This window comes from Anastrepha obliqua, chromosome 6 (genome assembly GCF_027943255.1).
Source record: "Anastrepha obliqua isolate idAnaObli1 chromosome 6, idAnaObli1_1.0, whole genome shotgun sequence".
NCBI classification, from domain to species: domain Eukaryota; kingdom Metazoa; phylum Arthropoda; class Insecta; order Diptera; family Tephritidae; genus Anastrepha; species Anastrepha obliqua.
In genome coordinates, this window is record NC_072897.1 from 62,510,503 (window position 1) to 62,536,660 (window position 26,158).

General features: G+C 36.6%; 1 protein-coding gene across 1 annotated transcript in view; it reads right to left on the bottom strand.

Annotated features, from left to right (window-relative positions):
* Positions 1–25,936, bottom strand: part of LOC129250613 (mucin-2-like) — a 50,324-nt gene extending 24,388 nt beyond the window's left edge. Inside the window, exons 1-2 of the mRNA XM_054890220.1 lie at positions 25,930–25,936; positions 23,357–25,745 (exon numbers count right to left, since the gene is read on the bottom strand). Coding sequence (XP_054746195.1) covers positions 23,357–25,745; positions 25,930–25,936 — 2,396 coding nt within the window. The remainder of the gene's footprint in view (positions 1–23,356; positions 25,746–25,929) is intronic.
* Positions 25,937–26,158: the final 222 nt, after the last annotated feature.

Here is a 26,158-nt window from a genome sequence, read left to right on the forward strand (position 1 = left end):
AGACTTATCGGCCTGTATGATGAAGGTTCTGGCAGAGCAATTATTTCAGAAACTTTCCAAGGCAAAGAGAAATATTTGAGTCTTATTGACGCGTTACGTATTCTTTAGATACTTAATTCTATCGTTGGGTAGCTTCTTTATAATTTGTCCATTAATTCTGTCGTAGCCTGAGATACTTTGTTGCTTAAATTCTTAATTTCTGTCAGTATTTCATGTATGGTCACTTTTCTGATTATTCCATCTTTTAATTCAAATGTATCAGATAAGCTATTTTGTTGCCTATTTCTTGGATTGCAGAAGGTAATTTGGAAGTGTTTCGCAAGTGTGCAAGCTTTATCCAAATGTGGTTTAGCCCACGCATTAATTTCAGTAAGAGTTGCCTGTTGGTGAAGTGTTGTTTTGTTAATGTTCTTCTTCGCTTTCCATAGTGAGAATTAGTCATTTTTATAGAGTAAGATAAGATAGGAGTATTTTATTTTCAAATTCCCTTAACAGCTGTTTAATATCTTTAGTCATCTAGTTTAAGATTGTTTTGTCATCTGGATGTCTTGTTGTTTGTCATTGTTTCCTTAGTTTTTTTTTTTAGTTTTATCTTCTGCCTAATGTAGTCCTGAATATATTCTCTTTTGGTTGTGTGTTTGACTGTTGGTGTTGATAAGGTTTTTGCGTGACTGATTGCATTGGTGAAAAACGCAATAGTGCCGTCGATTTGTTACTCAGTTGATTAATTTAATTTTCACTATTGAAAAACGCGTCCTCACAGTTCGATAGTTAGACAGACTGTCGGCTGAGCTATTCACACATAGGGACGAGCAGCTGGTTAAGGTGCATGCATCAGCTTCTATGCAAAATATGGTCGGATGAAAGCATTCCTGACGATTGGAAATTAAGTATGCTCTGCCCAATCCAGAAAAAAGGTTATTCCGTAAACTGTGCCAATTTTCATGGAATCATAATAGTATTCTAAATATCGCGTACTTGGTTCTATCGAGGGTATTGTGTGAAAAACTGAAGCTCACCATCTACCAACTGGTTGGACCTTATCAGTGTGGCTTTAGACCAGATATTCACAATACGAGTTTTGGAAAAGACCATTGAAAGAAGAATTAACACCCACCATCTTCTCGTAGATTTTAAAGCCGCTTTCGACAATACGAAAATGCGTTGCCTATATATCGCAATGTGTGAATTTGGTATCCCTGAAAAATGAATACGGCTGTGCAAGATTACGTTGATTAATTCTAGCAGTTCCGTTAGAATGGGGAGGGCCTCTCCGAGCCATTTGATACCAAACGAAGTTTCATATAGGGTGACTCTCTTCTTCTTCTGTAACCTTATGCATTTTATTATTAGAGCGTACAATTTCTGGCGTACGCCGATGACATAGACATCATCGGCGTTAACAACCGCGGTGTTAGCTCTGCCTCTTCTCCGCTTATAAAACAAAGAGTCCGCGTACCTGCGTATCGGCACCTACGTTACAGTTGAAAGTTATGATATTGAAGTTGTAAGAGCGTCCGTTTACCTAGGGACCAGTATTAACACCGATAATAATGCCAGAATATTTCTTGCCAACAAGTGCTACTTTGGTCTAAGTAGGCAATTGAGTAGCAAAGTCCTCTTTCGACGAACAAAACTAACACTCTACGAGGCTCTCATCATGCCCGTCCTAACGTATGGTGTTAGAGAAAAATATTCTGCGCAAGATTTTTGGACCTTTGCACGTTGGCAACGGCAAATATCGTAGGGAATGGAAAATTGAGCTGTATGAGCTTTACGCCGATATAGATACACTGCAGCGAAAAGATCCAGCGACTCCGCTGGCTAGGTGATATCGTGCGAATGGATACAAACGCCCCGCCTCTGAAAGTTTTCGATGCGGTACCTACTGGTTGTAGCAGAGAAAAGATCAGGAGGAGGACTTGGCTTCCCTCGGTGTGTCCAACAGGCGTCGGTTATCACGAGAAAGAAACGACTGGCGCGCTGTGTTGAGCTTGACCAAAATCGCGTAAGAAGTTATCACGTCAAAGAAGAAGAAAGACCAGGTTACAGATATATCAATGCGGGATATATTACATATGATTTATTTGTGAGCAATTTTCACAAGTACCTCGGGTTTTTGACAAGTACCTCGTAAAATGTAGTGCAACTATCTGAATTGAATTAAATTACACTGGATCACAAATTTCAACTTTTTTTCTGCACCAGAGACGCCGTTATGAAATTCCTATGTAAAATCACCGTCTGATTTCGAAAATCAAGGTTATTTTTTATTCTATGGTAACGGTTTTGAGATATTTACGAATTACCGTTATTTCAAAAAAAAAAAAAAAAATTCGGCCCACTTAATCATATAAATCTCGAAAACGAATTGAGCGATTTCAAAACCGTTTAAAGCTTTCAAAAGGTAATAAAATTTGCTATAAACTGTGTGTAAAACACTTTTTGCTAGGCCCTGCAGATTCAAAGATAACGAACTATCATAACGGATTTTTTAAATTTTTTTTGTAAAAATATAAAAAAATGTGTACTTTGAGAGAAAGGATCTCGAAAGCTTTTTACTTTTTCGTGTATTTTTTGTTTTCACTCTAAGCTCTGTTTTATTACAAAAAAAATAACTTTGATTCAACAAAATCGATGAACTAATACAAAAGTTACAAACATTCAAGTAAATATATTCATTTAATACTTAAGTACCCTATTGGTAATAGGTATGTGTTAGTATTCGCATATCAGTTAGTTACAGGTAGATTTTGGAAGGGTTATTTGATACAAATAAAAAATAGTTTAAAAAAACTAAAAAACACGCTTTTATTGCTAATCGAACTAAAAAGTATTATAGAAAATAATTTTTAATGACAAAGAGACCTATAATGAAGTAATAGCAAATAGAACGATCAGTCGTAGTCTACTACCTTAGAACAGAATTATAACAAAAATTAAGATACAAATAGAATAATTCAAATTAGAGTTAAACTACTTTTTAGTTCGATTAGCAAAAAATCGTGTTTTTTAGTTTCTTTAAACTATTTTTTTTTTTTATTATGAATGAAAATTATTGTTATCATTGCAGTCAGTGAATAAATGATTCGATATATTTGTGTTATATTTAATTCCTTTCTTATCGACTGTGGGTCTAAAGCTATGCAGTTATCGGCCGTAATAAAGAAGTAATCGGGATGAAGAACTTATTTCGTGGAGGGAGCCTGAGAAACTGATTTACAAGAATAAATAAATATTTTTCATTTTACAACCAAATTCACCTTACTTTTTGCCCACAGTAAAAAAAAGAAAATATTAATCCTGGCAATCCTAATAAGGATAATGGAAAACTTTTATCAAATTATTGCATTCTCATCGGTCCTTGATAGGTATGCAAAATTTCAAGTCGATCAGATTATTAGAAGCCAGTGAAAATTAAGCTCAAAGATTCCGTTACATACATATATACATACATACAACCCGACCTAATAAAAGTGTGTTAAAAATTGTTAGTGTCGTTATCTCAAACACAGATACATTTCAAGCAAGATCCTATGTTTAATGCAGGTAGTGCTTTCTATGTATAACTAGGGAACCTTTTTGTATAGGTAGGCTTGCATTTTTAGTTGATCTATGTAAGTATAAATAGTAGTACATGTGCCTCGTTCCTTCATAATTTCTACAAGGATCGCCGGATACTGTTCACTTTATAATTGCAGTTTATAATCCGTCATTTACTTAAAAATATAATATGAATAAAAGGGCGCGAGAGTTTGAGTGTAAAAATGATTCAGATATGTTCTGTTTCATCTCCGGGGAATTTATCGTTAAAAGGATGCGACGTGTGTTTTCAAATCCTTTGAAATTTGCATACCATAAGTGTTATGGAATGGAGCCTAGAAACAATGAAAAACCATGGACACCGAATACTGTGTGCACCACATGTCGAGTCGAATTGATATTTTCGGAAACCGGAACCAAAGGTACACCGTAAAAATTAGGAATTTGCTCTCTTTTAATGCATATCTGACTAATTTCTTAAACTATCTATTTAGGCGACATATGAAATTTATTACACCAATGAAGTGGAGGGAACCAACTTGCCATTCAACGCACTGCTATATTTGTACTACAAAAGTATTTGGGGTTGGAAAGTCAAGAAAAGTAACCTACGCGAGCGTATCTACAGTGTCATTACCAGAACTAAATTCCACGGAAGCTACATTGCCAGAATCAAATTTAACTTTAGTTCCGGCTCCAGTTTCATCGTCAACAGCAGTATCTTATTACGCGTCATCATGTTGTAATGAATTGCAAACGGAAAACGAAAGAAACCCTTTGTCACAAGCACAACTCAATGATTGGATAAGGGATTTGGAATTGTCAAAAGAAAAGTCCGAACTATACGCCTCTCGTATGCAACAATTTAAATTTGTTTCATCCGATGTTAAGGTAACATAATATATTATAGGACTCGTCACGAACAATTCTCCCAGTACGAAGAAGGACAGTGTTTGTTATTGCAAAAACATTAAAAAAATTAAATGCAAAAACATTGCTGATCTATTTAAACAGTTTGGTGAACCATATGATTCGAAAGAGTGGCGATTGTTCATAGACGGCAATAAATTAAGTTTAAAGGCCGTATTATTGCATATTGGCAACCAAAAGCCATCTATCCCGATCGCACATCTCCCAATCGTTAACGACCGGACCATGGCGAGATGTGAATAGCGATAATGCGGCTGAAGGACAACGCTTCGAGGGCTGACGGACCGCCAGCTAAGCTATTGAAACATGGTAAGTTGTATGCATCAGCTCTTATTCAAAATATGGCCGGATGAAAGCATGCCTGCCGATTGGAAATGAAGTATGCTCTGCTCAATCATCTGCCAGGGCTGTCGGAGTTATTCGTTTAAGTCTTCGTTTTTGCCGTTTTGAATGTGGAATTTTCAGCTTTCTTCCTTTGTGTGTGTTAATAGTCTGTGAATATGAATGATGTCTGCATTATCGAATGATGTCTTCAATAATTTTAATTTTGAGGTCCCTGTCTACATATATCGTCATTGGTTATGAACCAGCCTGCGTTTGTGATAGTCCTTAAGATTTTTGATTGTAGTCGTTGCATTATTTTAAGGTTTGATTTGCTTGCTGCTCCCCATAGTTCGATGCCGTATTTCCAAATTGGAGTTATAAGAGTTTTGTAGAATAACAATTTATTACCAAGTAAAAGTCGCGAGTCGTTTCATTTCTCTTTTGAAGTATATGCTCGTTGCAAGTCAGTTTTGCATGAATTATTATGCATAAATATTTGGCTTTTGTATCATATTTAATGACTTTATTATTTATAGTCAATACTTGTGTATCACACTTTCTGTTTGTGTATATTACTTGGATTGTTTTATCTGTGTTAACTTCGATTCCCTATTTATTGAACCAGGTCATCGTTGAGTTAAGTAACTGTTGTAGTTTATTTGTGGTAACATTTGTGTTTTTGTTAGAGGTCAATAAATCGGCAAAGGTTGCAATAATGCTATTGCTATTGCAATAATGCTACTTGTGCAGGGTATATCATGAGTGGCCCCAAAATGCTTCCGTGTGGAAAACCTGCTTCCATACATAGTAACTCAGAGCATTCGGTCTGATATTTAACACAAAATATCTGCCATTCCGCAAAAGTAGATAAAAATTAGTTGGAAGTATTTATTTTTTTTTTAAATTGTGCGTAATAGTCCGAGATACCATACACTGTCAACAGCTTTAGCCACGTCAGCATAGACGTGACGCAAAAATTTTTGTTGTAAATATTTTTTTGTATTTTGTATGGTACTCTGTGTACCTGTTGTATCGTTGAATGTTTTCGCTGAAAACCAAATTGATTAGAGGGAATGATGTCGTTAGCTTCTTTAGGGGATGAAGACTGTCATAAATCAATTGTTCGAATAGCTTCGGCAAAATAGACAAGAGACTTATCGGCCTGTATGATGAAGGTTCTGGCAGAGCAATTATTTCAGAAACTTTCCAAGGCAAAGAGAAATATTTGAGTCTTATTGACGCGTTACGTATTCTTTAGATACTTAATTCTATCGTTGGGTAGCTTCTTTATAATTTGTCCATTAATTCTGTCGTAGCCTGAGATACTTTGTTGCTTAAATTCTTAATTTCTGTCAGTATTTCATGTATGGTCACTTTTCTGATTATTCCATCTTTTAATTCAAATGTATCAGATAAGCTATTTTGTTGCCTATTTCTTGGATTGCAGAAGGTAATTTTGAAGTGTTTCGCAAGTGTGCAAGCTTTATCCAAATGTGGTTTAGCCCACGCATTAATTTCAGTAAGAGTTGCCTGTTGGTGAAGTGTTGTTTTGTTAATGTTCTTCTTCGCTTTCCATAGTGAGAATTAGTCATTTTTATAGAGTAAGATAAGATAGGAGTATTTTATTTTCAAATTCCCTTAACAGCTGTTTAATATCTTTAGTCATCTAGTTTAAGATTGTTTTGTCATCTGGATGTCTTGTTGTTTGTCATTGTTTCCTTAGTTTTTTTTTTAGTTTTATCTTCTGCCTAATGTAGTCCTGAATATATTCTCTTTTGGTTGTGTGTTTGACTGTTGGTGTTGATAAGGTTTTTGCGTGACTGATTGCATTGGTGAAAAACGCAATAGTGCCGTCGATTTGTTACTCAGTTGATTAATTTAATTTTCACTATTGAAAAACGCGTCCTCACAGTTCGATAGTTAGACAGACTGTCGGCTGAGCTATTCACACATAGGGACGAGCAGCTGGTTAAGGTGCATGCATCAGCTTCTATGCAAAATATGGTCGGATGAAAGCATTCCTGACGATTGGAAATTAAGTATGCTCTGCCCAATCCAGAAAAAAGGTTATTCCGTAAACTGTGCCAATTTTCACGGAATCATAATAGTATTCTAAATATCGCGTACTTGGTTCTATCGAGGGTATTGTGTGAAAAACTGAAGCTCACCATCTACCAACTGGTTGGACCTTATCAGTGTGGCTTTAGACCAGATATTCACAATACGAGTTTTGGAAAAGACCATTGAAAGAAGAATTAACACCCACCATCTTCTCGTAGATTTTAAAGCCGCTTTCGACAATACGAAAATGCGTTGCCTATATATCGCAATGTGTGAATTTGGTATCCCCGAAAAATGAATACGGCTGTGCAAGATTACGTTGATTAATTCTAGCAGTTCCGTTAGAATGGGGAGGGCCTCTCCGAGCCATTTGATACCAAACGAAGTTTCATATAGGGTGACTCTCTTCTTCTTCTGTAACCTTATGCATTTTATTATTAGAGCGTACAATTTCTGGCGTACGCCGATGACATAGACATCATCGGCGTTAACAACCGCGGTGTTAGCTCTGCCTCTTCTCCGCTTATAAAACAAAGAGTCCGCGTACCTGCGTATCGGCACCTACGTTACAGTTGAAAGTTATGATATTGAAGTTGTAAGAGCGTCCGTTTACCTAGGGACCAGTATTAACACCGATAATAATGCCAGAATATTTCTTGCCAACAAGTGCTACTTTGGTCTAAGTAGGCAATTGAGTAGCAAAGCCCTCTTTCGACGAACAAAACTAACACTCTACGAGGCTCTCATCATGCCCGTCCTAACGTATGGTGTTAGAGAAAAATATTCTGCGCAAGATTTTTGGACCTTTGCACGTTGGCAACGGCAAATATCGTAGGGAATGGAAAATTGAGCTGTATGAGCTTTACGCCGATATAGATACATGGCAGCGAAAAGATCCAGCGACTCCGCTGGCTAGGTGATATCGTGCGAATGGATACAAACGCCCCGCCTCTGAAAGTTTTCGATGCGGTACCTACTGGTTGTAGCAGAGAAAAGATCAGGAGGAGGACTTGGCTTCCCTCGGTGTGTCCAACAGGCGTCGGTTATCACGAGAAAGAAACGACTGGCGCGCTGTGTTGAGCTTGACCAAAATCGCGTAAGAAGTTATCACGTCAAAGAAGAAGAAAGACCAGGTTACAGATATATCAATGCGGGATATATTACATATGATTTATTTGTGAGCAATTTTCACAAGTACCTCGGGTTTTTGACAAGTACCTCGTAAAATGTAGTGCAACTATCTGAATTGAATTAAATTACACTGGATCACAAATTTCAACTTTTTTTCTGCACCAGAGACGCCGTTATGAAATTCCTATGTAAAATCACCGTCTGATTTCGAAAATCAAGGTTATTTTTTATTCTATGGTAACGGTTTTGAGATATTTACGAATTACCGTTATTTCAAAAAAAAAAAAAAAATTCGGCCCACTTAATCATATAAATCTCGAAAACGAATTGAGCGATTTCAAAACCGTTTAAAGCTTTCAAAAGGTAATAAAATTTGCTATAAACTGTGTGTAAAACACTTTTTGCTAGGCCCTGCAGATTCAAAGATAACGAACTATCATAACGGATTTTTTAAATTTTTTTTGTAAAAATATAAAAAAATGTGTACTTTGAGAGAAAGGATCTCGAAAGCTTTTTACTTTTTCGTGTATTTTTTGTTTTCACTCTAAGCTCTGTTTTATTACAAAAAAAATAACTTTGATTCAACAAAATCGATGAACTAATACAAAAGTTACAAACATTCAAGTAAATATATCCATTTAATACTTAAGTACCCTACTGGTAATAGGTATGTGTTAATATAGTATTCGCATATCAGTTAGTTACAGGTAGATTTTGGAAGGGTTATTAGATACAAATAAAAAATAGTTTAAAAAAACTAAAAAACACGCTTTTATTGCTAATCGAACTAAAAAGTATTATAGAAAATAATTTTTAATGACAAAGAGACCTATAATGAAGTAATAGCAAATAGAACGATCAGTCGTAGTCTACTACCTTAGAACAGAATTATAACAAAAATTAAGATACAAATAGAATAATTCAAATTAGAGTTAAACTACTTTTTAGTTCGATTAGCAAAAAATCGTGTTTTTTAGTTTCTTTAAACTATTTTTTTTTTTATTATGAATGAAAATTATTGTTATCATTGCAGTCAGTGAATAAATGATTCGATATATTTGTGTTATATTTAATTCCTTTCTTATCGACTGTGGGTCTAAAGCTATGCAGTTATCGGCCGTAATAAAGAAGTAATCGGGATGAAGAACTTATTTCGTGGAGGGAGCCTGAGAAACTGATTTACAAGAATAAATAAATATTTTTCATTTTACAACCAAATTCACCTTACTTTTTGCCCACAGTAAAAAAAAGAAAATATTAATCCTGGCAATCCTAATAAGGATAATGGAAAACTTTTATCAAATTATTGCATTCTCATCGGTCCTTGATAGGTATGCAAAATTTCAAGTCGATCAGATTATTAGAAGCCAGTGAAAATTAAGCTCAAAGATTCCGTTACATACATATATACATACATACAACCCGACCTAATAAAAGTGTGTTAAAAATTGTTAGTGTCGTTATCTCAAACACAGATACATTTCAAGCAAGATCCTATGTTTAATGCAGGTAGTGCTTTCTATGTATAACTAGGGAACCTTTTTGTATAGGTAGGCTTGCATTTTTAGTTGATCTATGTAAGTATAAATAGTAGTACATGTGCCTCGTTCCTTCATAATTTCTACAAGGATCGCCGGATACTGTTCACTTTATAATTGCAGTTTATAATCCGTCATTTACTTAAAAATATAATATGAATAAAAGGGCGCGAGAGTTTGAGTGTAAAAATGATTCAGATATGTTCTGTTTCATCTCCGGGGAATTTATCGTTAAAAGGATGCGACGTGTGTTTTCAAATCCTTTGAAATTTGCATACCATAAGTGTTATGGAATGGAGCCTAGAAACAATGAAAAACCATGGACACCGAATACTGTGTGCACCACATGTCGAGTCGAATTGATATTTTCGGAAACCGGAACCAAAGGTACACCGTAAAAATTAGGAATTTGCTCTCTTTTAATGCATATCTGACTAATTTCTTAAACTATCTATTTAGGCGACATATGAAATTTATTACACCAATGAAGTGGAGGGAACCAACTTGCCATTCAACGCACTGCTATATTTGTACTACAAAAGTATTTGGGGTTGGAAAGTCAAGAAAAGTAACCTACGCGAGCGTATCTACAGTGTCATTACCAGAACTAAATTCCACGGAAGCTACATTGCCAGAATCAAATTTAACTTTAGTTCCGGCTCCAGTTTCATCGTCAACAGCAGTATCTTATTACGCGTCATCATGTTGTAATGAATTGCAAACGGAAAACGAAAGAAACCCTTTGTCACAAGCACAACTCAATGATTGGATAAGGGATTTGGAATTGTCAAAAGAAAAGTCCGAACTATACGCCTCTCGTATGCAACAATTTAAATTTGTTTCATCCGATGTTAAGGTAACATAATATATTATAGGACTCGTCACGAACAATTCTCCCAGTACGAAGAAGGACAGTGTTTGTTATTGCAAAAACATTAAAAAAATTAAATGCAAAAACATTGCTGGTCTATTTAAACAGTTTGGTGAACCATATGATTCGAAAGAGTGGCGATTGTTCATAGACGGCAATAAATTAAGTTTAAAGGCCGTATCATTGCATATTGGCAACCAAAAGCCATCTATCCCGATCGCACATCTCCCAATCGTTAACGACCGGACCATGGCGAGATGTGAATAGCGATAATGCGGCTGAAGGACAACGCTTCGAGGGCTGACGGACCGCCAGCTAAGCTATTGAAACATGGTAAGTTGTATGCATCAGCTCTTATTCAAAATATGGCCGGATGAAAGCATGCCTGCCGATTGGAAATGAAGTATGCTCTGCTCAATCATCTGCCAGGGCTGTCGGAGTTATTCGTTTAAGTCTTCGTTTTTGCCGTTTTGAATGTGGAATTTTCAGCTTTCTTCCTTTGTGTGTGTTAATAGTCTGTGAATATGAATGATGTCTGCATTATCGAATGATGTCTTCAATAATTTTAATTTTGAGGTCCCTGTCTACATATATCGTCATTGGTTATGAACCAGCCTGCGTTTGTGATAGTCCTTAAGATTTTTGATTGTAGTCGTTGCATTATTTTAAGGTTTGATTTGCTTGCTGCTCCCCATAGTTCGATGCCGTATTTCCAAATTGGAGTTATAAGAGTTTTGTAGAATAACAATTTATTACCAAGTAAAAGTCGCGAGTCGTTTCATTTCTCTTTTGAAGTATATGCTCGTTGCAAGTCAGTTTTGCATGAATTATTATGCATAAATATTTGGCTTTTGTATCATATTTAATGACTTTATTATTTATAGTCAATACTTGTGTATCACACTTTCTGTTTGTGTATATTACTTGGATTGTTTTATCTGTGTTAACTTCGATTCCCTATTTATTGAACCAGGTCATCGTTGAGTTAAGTAACTGTTGTAGTTTATTTGTGGCAACATTTGTGTTTTTGTTAGAGGTCAATAAATCGGCAAAGGTTGCAATAATGCTATTGCTATTGCAATAATGCTACTTGTGCAGGGTATATCATGTGTATCGATAATGTATGTAGAAGAGTGGCCCCAAAATGCTTCCGTGTGGAAAACCTGCTTCCATACATAGTAACTCAGAGCATTCGGTCTGATATTTAACACAAAATATCTGTCATTCCGCAAAAGTAGATAAAAATCAGTTGGAAGTATTTATTTTTTTTTTAATTATGCGTAATAGTCCGAGATACCATACACTGTCAACAGCTTTAGCCACGTCAGCATAGACGTGACGCAAAAATTTTTGTTGTAAATATTTTTTTGTATTTTGTATGGTACTCTGTGTACCTGTTGTATCGTTGAATGTTTTCGCTGAAAACCAAATTGATTAGAGGGAATGATGTCGTTAGCTTCTTTAGGGGATGAAGACTGTCATAAATCAATTGTTCGAATAGCTTCGGCAAAATAGACAAGAGACTTATCGGCCTGTATGATGAAGGTTCTGGCAGAGCAATTATTTCAGAAACTTTCCAAGGCAAAGAGAAATATTTGAGTCTTATTGACGCGTTACGTATTCTTTAGATACTTAATTCCATCGTTGGGTAGCTTCTTTATAATTTGTCCATTAATTCCGTCGTAGCCTGAGATACTTTGTTGCTTAAATTCTTAATTTCTGTCAGTATTTCATGTATGGTCACTTTTCTGATTATTCCATCTTTTAATTCAAATGTATCAGATAAGCTATTTTGTTGCCTATTTCTTGGATTGCAGAAGGTAATTTTGAAGTGTTTCGCAAGTGTGCAAGCTTTATCCAAATGTGGTTTAGCCCACGCATTAATTTCAGTAAGAGTTGCCTGTTGGTGAAGTGTTGTTTTGTTAATGTTCTTCTTCGCTTTCCATAGTGAGAATTAGTCATTTTTATAGAGTAAGATAAGATAGGAGTATTTTATTTTCAAATTCCCTTAACAGCTGTTTAATATCTTTAGTCATCTTGTTTAAGATTGTTTTGTCATCTGGATGTCTTGTTGTTTGTCATTGTTTCCTTAGTTTTTTTTTAGTTTTATCTTCTGCCTAATGTAGTCCTGAATATATTCTCTTTTGCTTGTGTGTTTGACTGTTGGTGTTGATAAGGTTTTTGCGTGACTGATTGCATTGGTGAAAAACGCAATAGTGCCGTCGATTTGTTACTCAGTTGATTAATTTAATTTTCACTATTGAAAAACGCGTCCTCACAGTTCGATAGTTAGACAAACTGTCGGCTGAGCTATTCACACATAGGGACGAGCAGCTGGTTAAGGTGCATGCATCAGCTTCTATGCAAAATATGGTCGGATGAAAGCATTCCTGACGATTGGAAATTAAATATGCTCTGCCCAATCCAGAAAAAAGGTTATTCCGTAAACTGTGCCAATTTTCACGGAATCATAATAGTATTCTAAATATCGCGTACTTGGTTCTATCGAGGGTATTGTGTGAAAAACTGAAGCTCACCATCTACCAACTGGTTGGACCTTATCAGTGTGGCTTTAGACCAGATATTCACAATACGAGTTTTGGAAAAGACCATTGAAAGAAGAATTAACACCCACCATCTTCTCGTAGATTTTAAAGCCGCTTTCGACAATACGAAAATGCGTTGCCTATATGTCGCAATGTGTGAATTTGGTATCCCCGAAAAATGAATACGGCTGTGCAAGATTACGTTGATTAATTCTAGCAGTTCCGTTAGAATGGGGAGGGCCTCTCCGAGCCATTTGATACCAAACGAAGTTTCATATAGGGTGACTCTCTTCTTCTTCTGTAACCTTATGCATTTTATTATTAGAGCGTACAATTTCTGGCGTACGCCGATGACATAGACATCATCGGCGTTAACAACCGAGGTGTTAGCTCTGCCTCTTCTCCGCTTATAAAACAAAGAGTCCGCGTACCTGCGTATCGGCACCTACGTTACAGTTGAAAGTTATGATATTGAAGTTGTAAGAGCGTCCGTTTACCTAGGGACCAGTATTAACACCGATAATAATGCCAGAATATTTCTTGCCAACAAGTGCTACTTTGGTCTAAGTAGGCAATTGAGTAGCAAAGTCCTCTTTCGACGAACAAAACTAACACTCTACGAGGCTCTCATCATGCCCGTCCTAACGTATGGTGTTAGAGAAAAATATTCTGCGCAAGATTTTTGGACCTTTGCACGTTGGCAACGGCAAATATCGTAGGGAATGGAAAATTGAGCTGTATGAGCTTTACGCCGATATAGATACACTGCAGCGAAAAGATCCAGCGACTCCGCTGGCTAGGTGATATCGTGCGAATGGATACAAACGCCCCGCCTCTGAAAGTTTTCGATGCGGTACCTACTGGTTGTAGCAGAGAAAAGATCAGGAGGAGGACTTGGCTTCACTCGGTGCGTCCAACAGGCGTCGGTTATCACGAAAAAGAAACGACTGGCGCGCTGTGTTGAGCTTGACCAAAATCGCGTAAGAAGTTATCACGTCAAAGAAGAAGAAAGACCAGGTTACAGATATATCAATGCGGGATATATTACATATGATTTATTTGTGAGCAATTTTCAAAAGTACCTCGGGTTTTTGACAAGCACCTCGTAAAATGTAGTGCAACTATCTGAATTGAATTAAATTACACTGGATCACAAATTTCAACTTTTTTTCTGCACCAGAGACGCCGTTATGAAATTCCTATGTAAAATCACCGTCTGATTTCGAAAATCAAGGTTATTTTTTATTCTATGGTAACGGTTTAGAGATATTTACGAATTACCATTATTTCAAAAAAAAAAAAAAAATTCGGCCCACTTAATCATATAAATCTCGAAAACGAATTGAGCGATTTCAAAACCGTTTAAAGCTTTCAAAAGGTAATAAAATTTGCTATAAACTGTGTGTAAAACACTTTTTGCTAGGCCCTGCAGATTCAAAGATAACGAACTATCATAACGGATTTTTTAAATTTTTTTTGTAAAAATATAAAAAAATGTGTACTTTGAGAGAAAGGATCTCGAAAGCTTTTTACTTTTTCGTGTATTTTTTGTTTTCACTCTAAGCTCTGTTTTATTACAAAAAAAATAACTTTGATTCAACAAAATCGATGAACTAATACAAAAGTTACAAACATTCAAGTAAATATATCCATTTAATACTTAAGTACCCTACTGGTAATAGGTATGTGTTAATATAGTATTCGCATATCAGTTAGTTACAGGTAGATTTTGGAAGGGTTATTAGATACAAATAAAAAATAGTTTAAAAAAACTAAAAAACACGCTTTTATTGCTAATCGAACTAAAAAGTATTATAGAAAATAATTTTTAATGACAAAGAGACCTATAATGAAGTAATAGCAAATAGAACGATCAGTCGTAGTCTACTACCTTAGAACAGAATTATAACAAAAATTAAGATACAAATAGAATAATTCAAATTAGAGTTAAACTACTTTTTAGTTCGATTAGCAAAAAATCGTGTTTTTTAGTTTCTTTAAACTATTTTTTTTTTTATTATGAATGAAAATTATTGTTATCATTGCAGTCAGTGAATAAATGATTCGATATATTTGTGTTATATTTAATTCCTTTCTTATCGACTGTGGGTCTAAAGCTATGCAGTTATCGGCCGTAATAAAGAAGTAATCGGGATGAAGAACTTATTTCGTGGAGGGAGCCTGAGAAACTGATTTACAAGAATAAATAAATATTTTTCATTTTACAACCAAATTCACCTTACTTTTTGCCCACAGTAAAAAAAAGAAAATATTAATCCTGGCAATCCTAATAAGGATAATGGAAAACTTTTATCAAATTATTGCATTCTCATCGGTCCTTGATAGGTATGCAAAATTTCAAGTCGATCAGATTATTAGAAGCCAGTGAAAATTAAGCTCAAAGATTCCGTTACATACATATATACATACATACAACCCGACCTAATAAAAGTGTGTTAAAAATTGTTAGTGTCGTTATCTCAAACACAGATACATTTCAAGCAAGATCCTATGTTTAATGCAGGTAGTGCTTTCTATGTATAACTAGGGAACCTTTTTGTATAGGTAGGCTTGCATTTTTAGTTGATCTATGTAAGTATAAATAGTAGTACATGTGCCTCGTTCCTTCATAATTTCTACAAGGATCGCCGGATACTGTTCACTTTATAATTGCAGTTTATAATCCGTCATTTACTTAAAAATATAATATGAATAAAAGGGCGCGAGAGTTTGAGTGTAAAAATGATTCAGATATGTTCTGTTTCATCTCCGGGGAATTTATCGTTAAAAGGATGCGACGTGTGTTTTCAAATCCTTTGAAATTTGCATACCATAAGTGTTATGGAATGGAGCCTAGAAACAATGAAAAACCATGGACACCGAATACTGTGTGCACCACATGTCGAGTCGAATTGATATTTTCGGAAACCGGAACCAAAGGTACACCGTAAAAATTAGGAATTTGCTCTCTTTTAATGCATATCTGACTAATTTCTTAAACTATCTATTTAGGCGACATATGAAATTTATTACACCAATGAAGTGGAGGGAACCAACTTGCCATTCAACGCACTGCTATATTTGTACTACAAAAGTATTTGGGGTTGGAAAGTCAAGAAAAGTAACCTACGCGAGCGTATCTACAGTGTCATTACCAGAACTAAATTCCACGGAAGCTACATTGCCAGAATCAAATTTAACTTTAGTTCCGGCTCCAGTTTCATCGTCAACAGCAGTATCTGATTACGCGTCATCATGTTGTAATGAATTGCAAACGGAAAACGAAAGAAACCCTTTGTCACAAGCACAACTCAATGATTAGATAAGGGATTTGGAATTGTCAAAAGAAAAGTCCGAACTATACGCCTCTCGTATGCAACAATTTAAATTTGTTTCATCCGATGTTAAGGTAACATATTATAGGACTCGTCACGAACAATTCTCCCAGTACGAAGAAGGACAGTGTTTGTTATTGCAAAAACATTGCTGGTCTATTTAAACAGTTTGGTGAACCATATGATTCGAAAGAGTGGCGATTGTTCATAGACGGCAATAAATTAAGTTTAAAGGCCGTATTATTGCATATTGGCAACCAAAAGCCATCTATCCCGATCGCGCATGCAGTAAATACGAAGGAAACATATGAGACATTGCAAAAATTGCTTAAATCAATTAAATACGAAGGACATGATTGGAAAATATGTGCCGATCTAAAAGTCGTTGCAATGCTATGTGGTTTACAATCTGGATACACAAAATACTGTTGCTTTCTATGCAAATGGGATAGCCGAGCACGTCAAGACCACTATAGTTGGGGTGGATAACATAAAATACTCACAACTTATAAAGAAGGAAAAAATAATTCTACCTCCGCTCCACATCAAGCTCGGCCTTATCAAAAACTTTGTCAAGGCTTTGGACAAAGAAGGCGAAGCTTTTCATTATTTGAAAACAATCTTTCCACAGATTTCAGAAGTAAAAATAAAGGAAGGGATTTTTGTGGGGCCGCAAATAAGGAAAATAATGGTCAATACCTATTTCAAAGAACTATTGTCACCAGTGGAGGCAACGGCGTGGGACTCTTTTGAAAAGGTCGTTACTTCTTTTTTAGGCAAACACAAAAGTTCTAGTTCGAGCTGATAGTGAACGATTTAATCAAAAACTATGCGGAAATGGGTAAATAAAAAACACATATAAGACCGTTTTCTCAGTTAACTTTAAAACTAAACAAAAAATTTGAAAGCAAATTTTTAAATTTACATGAGAATATATAGCTCTTAATCTGAATTTATTGCCCTGCTCCGAACAAACAAGAACGACCAAAATTTGTTCTGAATTGGAAGATTAATCCAGCCTAAGAAAATTATATGCTAATGTGTCACTTATGTATTTATCTAATTCCCTTTTTAATTTTCTTTCAGGAGTAAATATGTCTTTAAAAATTCATTTTCTGCACTCCCATTTAAATTTTTTCCCGCAAAATCTTGGCGACGAAAGTGACGAGCATGGCGAAAGGTTTCACCAGCAAATGAAAATGATTGAAAGTCGGTATCAAGGATTCTGGGATGTCGCTATGATGGGTGACTACTGTTGGTTTCTCATAAGAGAAACCGATCCTTATATAAATAAGCGTCCAAACAAGACACATAACTTTTTCAATTATAAAATAAGATCATAGAGTTAAGACAGAATCATATGTGCATATGCTATTATTTGTAGGGTACTTAAGTTTTACTATATGGGTATATTTACTTGAATGCTTGTAACTTTTGTATTAGTTCATCGATTTTGTTTAATCCAAGTTAATTTTTTTGTATTAAAACAGAGCTTAGAGTGAAAACAAAAAATATACGAAAAAATAAAAAGTTTTCGAGATCCTTTCTCCCAAAGTACACATTTTTTTATATTATATTTTTACAAAAAAAATTTTAAAAATCCGTTATGATAGTTCGTTATCTTTGAATCTGCAGGGCCTAGCAAAAAGTGTTTTACACACAGTTTATAGCAAATTTTAGTACGTTTTAAAAGTTTTAAACGGTTTTGGCATCGCTCAATTCGTTTTCGAGATATATATGATTAAGTGGGCCGAATTTTTTTTTTTTAAATAACGGTAATTCGTAAATATCTCAAAACCGTTACCATAGAATAAAAAATAACCTTGATTTTCGGAATCAGACGGTGATTTTACATAGGAATTTCATAACGGCGTCTCTGGTGCATTTTGGCTGTAAACCAGTGTTATTAGCATAACACGAAATTTTTCCACTTTATTTTTTAAGTGAGGCATGCAAAGGAATAGTGAATAGACAATCAACGCTTCGTTTGTAAATTAAAATTTGCGTCCTTTAATCGACGTTAAATTGCGGGACATATTGGGCGTTTCACGGAACAATTTTAATAATTATTATAATGCGGGATTTTAGCTGATATTGCGGGACGGTCGCGCACAATCAAGGACGGTTGACTGCTTAACTATAACTGCCTATAACTATAACTATAATAGTAACTATAATAAGTATGAAACTCAAATCGCCTATATGTTTTATAAAACTCGATTAAACCGGAATTTGAGCTATATTCAAAGTTTTAAGTCTAGCTCATCGGTAAGGTTGCTTAGGAATTGACTTCAAAGTTCCTACTAAAATCTCGGATAAAAGAAAAGCCTGTGAACATAAATGTGGTAAAATGCAAAATGGCTGGTATTGTCATTATAAATTACAGACATGTGAAATCCAAAAGATGAACTACGAGGAAAGCTAGTACTCGCCAACTTTCATTAGAACAAAACTTAGTTTAATTTCTGATATCTGGCAAAAGCTTGAAGTGCACAACTCATTTATTTAAACAAAGGGCGGGAAACCACGCAAAATCATTACAATATATCTCTGATTTTATATAGACCATCCTGCAGACATCTTTAAGCTTATAAAGAATTAAAAAAAAAAATTTGCAGTACATTTGCGTAGCAACAATAACAGTCATCGATAGTACAGTAACAGATTTTAATAAGACCTGGATCAAATAACAATAATATTTATGTTGAACTTAAACAACGTGGAGAGCAATACGTGAACTAAATTTGGTCGAGTTTCATTAAGTCGTTATCGAGATACACGCAAAGGCATCGGTCATTTCCAAAAACTTTTCTTTCATGTATTTTTTTGTTTGTTTTGTAACTTTTACCAAGTTTTAAATATATCGCGAAATATCTTTTTTGAAAATTACCTTTACGTGGGAGGTGGACATGGCCACTTACTGATTTCGCCTCTTAGTGAGTTTCGCTAAAATACATTACCTTTTTCTCGAGTTATAGCTTGTAATATTAGTACCTTGGATAAGGAGTACTATTTTCACCAAGTTTCATTGAAATATATTAATTTTTGTAGGATTTATCGTGCAGACGAACGGACGCACGGAAAGACATGGCTAAATCAACTCCTCTAGAGCTTCTGCTAAGCCCGCATTTTCCGGGATGCAGCGCTCACGAAAGTGGGAGGGGAAATATTAGACGGAGCCAATATAATCCACAGCATCTTGCAAATGAAATTATTACCAAGGAAAAAGTTGCATGGGCAACCAAATCTTTCTCACCCTTTAAATCTCCGGGGCCAGATGGGATCATTCCAAAGATGTTACAGGAAACCTTGGACTGTAACCTACCATGGCTAGAAGAAATTTTTAAAGCTTAAACTTTAAACTAAGGCCATTTCCAGATAGTTGGAAACTAGCCAAGGTCGTCTTCATACCAAAAGTAGGTAGGAGGGGACATGAATCAGCGAAGAACTTCAGGCCAATAAGTCTTTCGTCTTTCCTGTTAAAAATTTTTGAAAGACTTTTGGATATGCACCTCAGAAGCTCTTTGGAGGGCTCTAGTATATCAACTGCACAACACGCATACCTTAAAGGAAAATCTACGGACACAGCGCTTCACGAGGTAATCCGAACAATAGAGAAAGCAAACCTTATACCATGGCGGCATTCTTGGATATAGAAGGCGCCTTTAACAATGTTAGTACAGATGCCATCCAACGGGCGTTGATAGACCTGGAGGTGGACAGTTGCATTAGTCATCTCCATGCTAGAAACCAGGATCCTCAAAGCTAATATGGGTAATATCAACATAACCAAGAAGGTCCACGGGGCACTCCACAGGGGGGAGTATTATCTCAACTTCTTTGGCTATGTGTGATCAGCAAAATCTTAATAAAACTTAATGGAGGTGGGGTAAAAGCGGTGGCGTACGCTGATGATGTGGTGCTAATGGTGTCAGGACTGTGCCCCAATACGATCAGTGGGATCATCCAAAGGGCGTTAGCCGAGCTTAACCTTGGGCCACAGGATGTGGCCTAAGTTTAAACCCGCGTAAAATAGAACTTATGCTTTTTACCACCAGATACAAGGTACCAACTTTTACTCTACCGAATATCAACGGACAAACTCTTTCACTATCACCCAGTGCAAAGTACTTAGGGGTAATTGTGGACTCCAAACTTAGCTGGAAGTTAAACGTCGAAGAACGGGTAAGGAAAGCAGAAATTGCTTTATATAAAGAAGATGGGGTCTTCAACCTAAGCATACATTATGGCTGTATAAGGCGGTTATACGACCTATTTTATCGTATGGTTCGGTAGTTTGGTGGAAAGCTCTAGGCAGAATACAAAGATCAGCAATAACGGTCGGTGCAATCAGATCATGTCCTAGAGAGGCTCTCAATGCACTGACACACGTTATTCCCATAGACCTACATATAAAGAAGACGGCAACCATGAGTGCATTTAGGTTAAATGAAGTGGGTCGCTGGAAAGAAACAACTTATGGTCACGCTAGTCTATTATTGCGACAAGTTCAGTTAACCTCGGTGAGGACTGACTACATCGTCCCGATGGTAACATTCAATAGGAATTTTGCCACACTCTTTCCATCTAAGAAAGAATGGAATAAGGGATTCTCTCTAAACAACTTCGATACCAAAGTCTATACAAATGGCAGTAAAATGGATTGAGCTGGTATATATTCTCATAGAGTTGGAATTGAAAAATCTTTGCGTCTCGCTAATACCAGCAGTGTCTTCCAGGCGGAAGTACTGGCAATTGGGTTGTAGGCTACTAATCGCAGATTTCTCTTTTAAGGGCAATATCGCTATTCTTTCGGATAGCCAAGCTGCAATACAGGCACTGAACGCGGCTATAACAACGTCTAAAGTGGTGGAACTAAGTAGGAATAGCCTCACCAACTTGAATGAAAACCATAAAGTAACCTTAATTTGGGTCCCGGGACATGGGAACATAGAAGGTAACGAAAAAGCTGATGAACTGGCAAGAGGGGGATCTGCCATGAACAGCGTTCTTGCAGTACCAGTATTCACACCATTAGGTGCGGTCAAGAATGCAATTTCCCTAAAATACCTTCGAATTGCAGATTGTAGATGGAGAGACCAGACGAAATGCAAAATCAGCAGAACGTTATGGCCCACCTACAATCTCAAGCAATCGTCACATTGGTAAACATGAAACGAAGACACGCTTGTAGACTAACGACAGTTGTAACTGGCTTCTGGTCTATCGGAGAACAAGCCGCCAAAATGAGCATCGCTCACAACACATACTGTCATAGTTGCAAACAACCGGAGAAAAAGGAAACAATCTTCCATTTTCTCAGTGAATGCCCTGCCCTATGGAAGGACAGAATGTTAACCCTGGGCAAACCGCTGTTCGAGAGTCTCAAGCAACTGTCTGGCTTAGACGTTAACAACCTAATAAGGTTCCTAAACCGCACAGACTGGATACAGTCTTGCTGTAAATAACTGTTGAACAATTTGGTAACGAGGATGTGGCAACAAAATGGTGCGGAAGCGCTAGTTGGATTCTGAATGAATCACCACTCTAACCAACCAACCAACCAACCATGAGTTATCATTCGAAAACACCTAGTATATAATATCACAGAGAGCAATGATAGTCAGGATTCACGCAGCTTAATAATATGGGATAAGTGCACCTCGACCGATCGAAAAGGGAATGAGGGCAAAATATATGTTTTGAAAAGGGAATCATAAAAAATCTCAAGCATTAGGAAACATATTCAACAATTGCGGATTTGACTTTAAAAAAAGGGGAACAGAATGAGGTCTGACTCTGAAAAAACAAATTCTGTAGGTCCAAAAGTATTAAACGAATAAATATACATGAATACGCTTTAGTCATCAAAATTGGTTCAGGGAGAAGAGATATACATATGTACATATTTTATTTTTGATTATAGACTCATCCTCAGCAATCAAACAAAAGACTTCAAAATGGTTGCTTGGGTTCTCTTCGACTGAACCAGCTTCAATATGTTTTATAATGGGCATCGTCATGCTATATGAAGTTTTATTCAAAATAGGGTAAAACTTTGGTATTTATGTACAACACTTCCAACAATAAAAATGGTAACTGTAGCAAGGCATACCGTTTGTTTTTTAGTTATCAGTATTTTAAGATGCAAAGCCGTTTTCTCTGTGTCTGGTGAAGTGCTTAATCAGAACATAAATAGCAGATGGGTAAAAAAGTGGCTTCTCAGTGCCTGGTTAGCGAACGTCTGTCACTTAACGTCTGATAAAGTTTACCTGAGGATGAGATGCCTGTAAGCTGCCAACCGAAACAAAAACCGGCTTCCTAATTATTATAGGTCATTTGTATGAAATGATAAAATGTCTAACTTACTGTAAGACTTTCAAAAGATTTTACTCGGTCGGCCAGCCAGTGCTATTAATAATTATTTTTATTCGGAGCTAGAAATTTGATTTATCTTCTATTCATTTTAAAATATTGGTATTTGTCATTTCAATTCATCATTCGATTAAGTTACGACCGGTTAAATACACTATCAACCGGACATTACGAAAACAGTCTCAAGTGAAATATTTTTGACAGCATTTATTATACCCGCGAACATAAGTGTGCACAAGGGTATTATAATTTTGTTCACATAACGGTTGTATGTAACCGCGTAAGGAATTCCCACGATCAAAACATTTATTATATTTTAACGAAATGCTTCAAGATAAAAGAGCGCAAAATAAAGTGATAAAAATTTTAATGTAGCATGAGTTGTGTACTATTCATTTAATATACCACATTATGTAATAACTAGTAAAGATATTTTCACAATCACTCGTATGTACTGACATCCGAGTGTGCCATTTATCATGGATAGTTCAAAGAAATTTATTTCCCCTTATAATTTGCCCGGAGGAAACCGTCGATGGAGAAGAGAATGATGATGCGCTGACAGTACCGTTGACATGTCATCAAAACTTCCAGCAGGAAGGTATATATAAAGGTGTTTAAGTAGAATATTGTTGCCTGCATTGCTATATTAGTGGGGTGTGTGTGTGCTTGTAGCACGGCAAAACAAACTAAATATCTTACCGTGTGCATTCTACTCCCAATGGCCGCCCGTTCATGTGATCCGAGCAGGCGCCTATAGTAAAACTGGAATTGTTGCTAGCTACAGATACAACTGCTGCTGCCGCCGCAGCGGCAGCCACAGCTACGGCAGCAACTGTATTCTGTTGCTGAGATGCGGCCGCTGCGACTGCTGCTGCTGAGACATTGACAATTGTAGCATTGGGTGATGTTGTCGAATTCGCTGGTGATCGCATGATGGTACTGGTACAACTACTGCTGCTGCGTGATGGTGAGCGTTGCGGCGTTGTATTGGTGTTAGTTAACGTATGCTGGCGACCTTGATTGTGATGCGGGGAGGATTTCAGTTGCTGTATTTCGCAATTTTTATAGTCGTTATCCTTATAATCTGAATGTTCTGCACATTTCCCGTTTAACGCACCGTACTGCTGTTGCTGCTGTTGATGTTGTAAGCTAAGATGCTGTTGTAGAAAGTCACTGATTAACCTTGCGCCTGTTTTTTGTGGATCTGTACTGTCACAGGTGGTAGGAAAGCCATCATTTAAAGCCACTAAAGAAGCATGCAAACTGCTAAGATTGTTTGTCGTGGGTGTCATTGATATTAGTGAAGGAGACGGGGAGGCAAAAGTGCTGCTGCTCATTGCCGCAAACTGCTGCTGCTGCTGATGAAAGTTAACTGCATCCGCTGAAAGCCGTGATTGAGTTTCGGATCGATCTAACTTATTGTCGTCCACCGTTGGAGAGTCGCGATGCAAATTCATGTGCAAAATATCGGAAACATTAGCTGATGTAGCGGTAGTCGAACCCATTTCTATATTTTCCATTTTAGTGACAGTACACAACGGCGAACTATAACAGTCTTCCCGATCCCCTAGAAGATTTCTGTTCCCTGTCTTGCTCGACCTATCATTTTTCGTGGCAGACGCCGTTGGTGGTGTTTCGCATACAGTTAATTTTGGCTTCAGGGTAGAATCCGAACTTGATCCGAACACAGTTACTTCAGTTTTAGAGACATCTTCTGACTCATTTTTTGGCAGTAATGACAACGGAAATGATGAGGGTGACAAAAATGTTAATGATGAAGGCAATGATGGCGAAGATGTCGCTACTTTCGCTTTTGAGTCGTCCTTTTCTTGCGTTTCTACAGTGGCTGTTTTTAATCTATTAGTAATGATTATTGTTTCTTGTTGTTGATTTTCAATGGAATTGGGATTATTGATTCCTGATGGTTGGTTTGATACTGTAGTCGCTGTTATTACCGACGAGTCGTTGATAAAAGCAGTTGCTTCGTATCGAGGTTTTTGCCGTGCACATTCAGAAAGGGAGTTTACCCGCAGGAAATTACTATTGTTGCTACAATCTATAGTACCATTTGGCTCAAACGTGGATGCAATTTGTGATACAGCTGGTAGAGTCGCAGTCGCTGATCGCGAGCATTTTGGGGACTTTACCGATGATAACGTCAGATCTGTTGACATTGTCGCTGATGTCGGAGGCGACGTTGAGGTTGGGATTGACGCTTTCGTTGATGACATTGATGAATTCGCTCCCGTAGTTGCAGTCATATCTTCAGCTGTCTCATTTATTAGTTTTTTAACTGCCGGTCTTACCGTCATGGAGGTATCACCAGTATTAAATTCGCGAGTCACCACCTGCGATGTGTTCTCATTAAATTCAACATCAGTCGCAGTATTTAAATCGTCACTTTTTATAACGTTGAGCATGTCAATTGGCTCAAGAAATGATATTTCTGGACGCTCATCCATATTTGGCGGCTGAATAATAACACTCGAATATTCGCGATTTAGTAAATGCTGTTCTTTTGATTGCAAGGTTAGTTGATGTTCTGAGCTAGCGTGTAATCTGAAAGATTTTGTATTCCCAAACGATAGTTTGCATATAAAACACATTAATATCGGTTTTTGTATTTTGGAAGAGCACTTCACGATATTGTTGCCGTTGGTACTGTCACTATCGTTGTCGTTATCGATATCGTTCGTGTTGCTACGTCGGCGTCGTTGTTGGAGCTGTAGTTCTAGCTGTGACTGTTGATATTCAACATGGGTCTCGAACTGCGATTGCTCGACAGTGCTGTTTTTGACGATGGAGGCGGTAGTGGTAGCAACAACGGCGGCTGTAGCATCCTGAGCGCTCACTATTCGAAATGAATGAATACGAGGACTCGCGGTGGTTTTTAGAGGGCCGGCCCTTTTTGGCGTAGCCTTTTGTTCACCATCACGGCTGCTCAATGCTTCCTTTGACGTTGAAGCTATATTCAATGAAGTTTTTATTGATTTTGTTGCTGCTGCTGTTGTTTCTGATGTGCCCGTTATATTCTTTCCCACCTCATTTGCCGTTCCGAATGATGGCACAGTTGTTGTTGTTGCTGTTGCTGTTAATCATAGCCATGAAATTTAGAACTACAAAATTAGTTTAAATTCCTACCAAAATGCATATTATGAATAAATTAATTGAGTACAAAAATTGACTCAATAGCATAAGAGTAAATGACTAGGTAAATAATAATTTGTAGGAATTTTTTTATTTTTTGTTTCAATTAATATTGACGAATATACACGACATATGTAATATTAGTACTAGGGGTGGGACTATTCGAATAAAAATTATTCGAATAATAAAATCTTTTATTCGAGAGGTATTCGTAATTCGAATAATATTTATTCGAATTTTTTATTCGTTTATTCGAATAATGCTATTCGAATACCTCACTATTCGAATACCTCACTATTCGAATACCTCACTATTCGAATACCTTACTATTCGAATACCTTACTATTCGAATAC